Source organism: Phytophthora parasitica (assembly GCF_000247585.1).
Source record: "Phytophthora parasitica INRA-310 unplaced genomic scaffold supercont2.116, whole genome shotgun sequence".
NCBI lineage: Eukaryota > Oomycota > Peronosporomycetes > Peronosporales > Peronosporaceae > Phytophthora > Phytophthora nicotianae.
The window spans coordinates 49,307-53,693 of record NW_008649102.1 but is presented as its reverse complement, the minus strand read 5'-3'; the positions used below and the strand labels follow the sequence as shown (position 1 = coordinate 53,693).

General features: G+C 42.8%; 3 protein-coding genes across 3 annotated transcripts in view; 1 reads left to right on the top strand and 2 right to left on the bottom strand.

Annotated features, from left to right (window-relative positions):
* Positions 1-208, bottom strand: part of PPTG_24574 (hypothetical protein) — a gene marked incomplete at both ends in the record, with an annotated part of 1,646 nt that extends 1,438 nt beyond the window's left edge. Inside the window, one exon of the mRNA XM_008917814.1 lies at positions 201-208. Within this exon, the coding sequence (XP_008916062.1) occupies positions 201-208 (8 nt within the window). The remainder of the gene's footprint in view (positions 1-200) is intronic.
* Positions 209-1,513: 1,305 nt separating this feature from the next.
* PPTG_19340 (hypothetical protein) lies at positions 1,514-2,278 on the top strand. The gene has a single exon (XM_008917813.1). It carries the CDS (start codon positions 1,689-1,691, stop codon positions 2,103-2,105), a length of 417 nt encoding a protein of 138 aa, XP_008916061.1. The 5' UTR covers positions 1,514-1,688; the 3' UTR covers positions 2,106-2,278.
* Positions 2,279-3,651: 1,373 nt separating this feature from the next.
* PPTG_19339 (hypothetical protein) lies at positions 3,652-4,374 on the bottom strand (the record flags this gene model as incomplete). The annotated part of the gene is made up of 4 exons (XM_008917812.1): positions 3,652-3,945; positions 4,004-4,123; positions 4,242-4,310; positions 4,366-4,374. The coding sequence occupies 4 exons, from the start codon at positions 4,372-4,374 to the stop codon at positions 3,652-3,654; spliced, it is 492 nt and encodes a 163-aa protein (XP_008916060.1).
* Positions 4,375-4,387: the final 13 nt, after the last annotated feature.

Here is a 4,387-nt window from a genome sequence, read left to right as displayed (position 1 = left end):
GGGGGGGGGGGGCCACTGATATTTGTTGTGGAGTATCACAGGCAAGTCTCTGAAATTTAAACAATAAAGGCGATCGTCGATAATACAGACACATTCTTCGCAAACATCCGGGATACTGAGTCAGTATTGCTGTACGACGAGCATGTCCAATCATGCAGCTGCCTGATTCCGTTTGACTAGTGTAATCACAATTTAGTTACTTTGTCATGTGACAAATTTCATGAGATATGTCCTTATTACCGAGAAATTTTAAATTGTGAAGGAGTCCAAAAGTAAAGCGGACCGGGAGCCGCATGCGTACGCTGAGCGACGCAAGCAAGTTTCACCCTCGGCGCAACTTGTCTATCTATCTCGGCAGCTACACTGATGTCTTGAGGTCTACAAGTTATGGTCTGCGATCCCTGGCCTTCCTTCAGCCGATGGAGGCGGGTATTATTGACGTGTCTAAACAGCCAAGCAGACAAAGCAACTTGTGAGATGTTATTTATTGCAATAAAGAATGTCAACTTAAAATTCTTAATATTGGTCTTAATTCGAGGAAAAGTACATTTCTTGGTATTCTCTCTCTCACACTTTGAATAACTATACGAAACGTAATACAGTAGCTGGTAGATCGCCACTAGTAATTCTTTGAGGTCTGAGCGACAAGGTCAATCCAGCAACACAAGCCATGATTTGGTGGGCGTGTGCCTACTTTAGCGGCGTGCAAACAATTCTGCTGCAGATCAAACGCAGGATGCATGGATGATTATTTTTGATCAATTTCATTTGCTGCTAAACAAATGTTTGTCTAAAGCACACATGAAGCTTCTGTGGCTGCGAAGCAGGCGCAAGAGATGCGTTAACAAAGGATAAACTTAACCCTTTAATAGGAGATACATTTTGCTATATCTCGGAGCTTATTTATGACCAAATGGGTTTATTCTACTCCTCAATATACCCAGAATAGCTGTCGGCGAGTATAGTATTCAGCAAATTCCGACTTCAAGTTATTCCTTCCCAGGACAACACGCTACCGGTATTCGAAATTTTCGATCATTTTCCAATCGCTTCAAGTGAAACGTACCTGCATTGTAGTTGATGGTCTACAATATATTTAGTAACAGCTATAGCCTTCGAGATGCTGGCTTGCGGCTGCAAGTGGGTCCCCTCAAAGCGATTGCAGCATTTTATCTCTGCGGTACATCGAAAGAATTGCATGAGAGATGTCACTTCGAATGTGGCTGGCTATTTCGAGCGGAATATTTGCTTTTGAATTACTTTCTTTTAGCGCAAGCATCCCTATAATACCATTGCTTCTCAAATTTTAGATCTTCTTTGTGCAATTGATGAGCCTATGCTAAAAAAATAAAGACTTTCTGCTCAAGGTTTAGAACAAAATTGAAGCTTTGAAGCTGTAATAGTTCCAGGGGGTCGGATCTACTGTGAGTGTCGCAGAAACAGCTGGGAGTCCCTATGTAATCCCAGCTTGGGAGTAAATCCTATCACGAGTTTTATCTCATGTGCTTTACGTCAATCGCGACGTTTCCGTGGCATCTTTGCCTGGTTGTTTGTGTTGTATTCCATTTACTATCACCCTTATTCCCTTGTAGCCGGCCGTTGGCCGCCACTACATTGCTACTTCCATTCTGCATTTCACCACCTAGCGCTCAAGTCAACAGTTTCGCGAGAACAAGAAAGCATATATCATGCGCGTGACGGTTGTCCTACTCGCCGCCATTGCGGTTAGCTTCGCCAGCGCCGCTATCAACGCTGATCAAAACTCTCTCTCGACGAAGACGTCGTTGGGTTTGGTAAATCCGATTGATGGTACTCTCGGCGACATCAACAACAACGGCAAGCGGTTCCTGCGCAGACAGAAGCCATCTGAAGACGACGATTCCGATGTTGGCGACAGTGATGTTGACGAAGAGAGAATTAACGCTTCCAAACTAAAAGACTTGGTCAACGGCAAAACACGTACCCAATTTACTCATTGGGGAGATCAAAAACTCTCGCCTTCGAAAGTTTGGGACAAGCTGAAGGGTCTCAGCGACACGAAACGCAAAATGGTTTACGATTGGTACTACAAAGACATCTACCGCAACGGCAATTGGCGCCGTTGATTACAGGTGCATCACAGCGGCAATTCTCGTCGTCGATTATAACTTCCGCGGAGTTGGCAGGTTTCGTATCGCTTACAGCGTACTTATAATCCACAAAAAATACAACGATCGTTTGACTTGGGCGAACAAAAGATAGATTGCAAAATGACTCACCATAGAGAGAGAGAGAGAGATTCAGTAACGTTTGTCTAAGGATCTCGTTTTCCTCCATTGAAATCTTATTATGCGGTATCCATATTCTTTGACTAGGGTTGCGGCGGGGGCTGGGATAGTGTGACGGCACCTTGCGCTGAGGAAGTAGCGCTTCCATTCGTATAATGAAGGGGTAGATTTATGATACTATCTTCATGTTAGTAAAATAGACCTAACCCTATGTAAAGGTCTGTTTGAGCTGTGATTGTGATAAAATGGAAGCGGCTTCCGCTCATCTTTGAGATGGTATACTTTCTGTGTCGGAAGCAACTTCAGTATTCCCAAATAACAATTGATGCAAAGTCAGATTGTTTAACCAATGAAAGATAGTCATAGAGTCAATATTCTCCAATAAATGAAGAACCGTGTACTAATTTTTGATCACAACTTAAGTAATGGTGATAAATTATTAGAAGACTCTCGGCGATACAAAATCTACAGTAAGACCTATATACTAAAAAAAAAAAAACATGACAAGATAATAGATACTACGACAAGACTAGATGTACGTGACAAAATTAATAATACTAACACAAGACGCAATGTACTATAACAAGACACAATATACTAAAACAAGACTCCCAATACTATCTTACTATACTAGCTTTACCTGTTCATGCAAGCATGCTGAGCTTTCACGAGTCGGCGTATCTTATTAAGTCTGATATATCGTGCCAGCGTGTCGATAGTGAGCGCATTCAGGTTGGTAATCGCTGCATCTTTCATCCAATTATCGACGTAGTAAGATACATACATCGATAATGTGGCCTCTGAGACGTCCCTTGGAGTCGGAATGCTCTTTTGAAGAGCAAAACCAACAACATCTTCCGCTATTAGCTTTGCAACACTGAGGTGACTGGGAAGGGATCCGATTTTCTTTCTTTCCTGTGGTGCCCATTCACAAATCGGCTTGAATAGATGACGAGCTGGGTCAGCTTTCCAGTACATTCGATACAAAGCAATCGTACTTTAAATCTTGTCATAGTACTACTTTAGTCTTGTTGTTTATAGTAGTTCGATCTTGCCGTTTGTACTAGTGATTACGATCTTGTCTTAGTACTTGCATTCGTTTTATTGCGTACTTTAAATTCGCATTTTTATACTCTTCATAACAAAAACAATATCAAACATTTTTAATTGTACTCTTCTTAACTTTCCGATTCCGCACCAAAGGTTTCGAGGAATCGAATGTCGGATGTCGGTTGCCGCTTGCTCCTGCTTGGCCTTCTTCTTGATTTCGTACGCCTGGTTCTTCTCCAAGAAGCGAGCATAGTAAATGACTTTGAATTCATCAAATCAATCCCAATCCACATATTCTGCAAACCTGACCAGTCCTTCCTTCGCCTCCGACATTTTAGCGTCGCGTATTTCCTTGCATTTTTCCTTCCTTGTTGTTGAACTGTTGCTTGAACTTCGTCTGAAGATAGAGTCGATATTTATCGATACGAACCCGCTCTTCGTAAACCGTGCGTGTACTCGCATCTTCCATGTCCTCCTTATATTGTGGGAGAAGTTTAAAGCTCTCCCGAACCGCAGTGTAGTTCTGTGCATTTTGCCACTCTTGGGGAAGATGATGGCTTTTTTCCGGATGCAGGAACAGTAGCAGCGCATGAAACCATTTCTTCGACAACAATTCGTGCTTTTCAGCCTAAATCAGCATAGCATTACCGATGGATACCTGCATTATAAATATTATTGGCGCGTACCTTGGCAAACGCGTGCTCAAAGAGGCCTAAATGAAGGTTGAGCATGGCCTGACATCCCTTTAGGCTTTGGTTGGGGTAAAACTGGCGCTCCTTCTGCTTCCCGTAGCTGTGCGCGAATATCTAATCAACAGCAAAATATTAGATATCATAATAATCTCAAACATATTGAATGTTAATTTATGGTACCTTGTAATTCCTCGAACAACTTGGCTGAGCGCTGGTCGCGCGGGAAGCCTACGCGTTTAGCGCGATTCTTTTCCCATGACTTCTTCCAGATCTCGCTGCGCGTCTCTGGCAGCTTTATGCCCTTGCATACCTTGATATGCTTGGAGATGTTAGTACAGGAGATCTTCCTGTCGCACTTCTTGCATGTCTTCTTCGGCG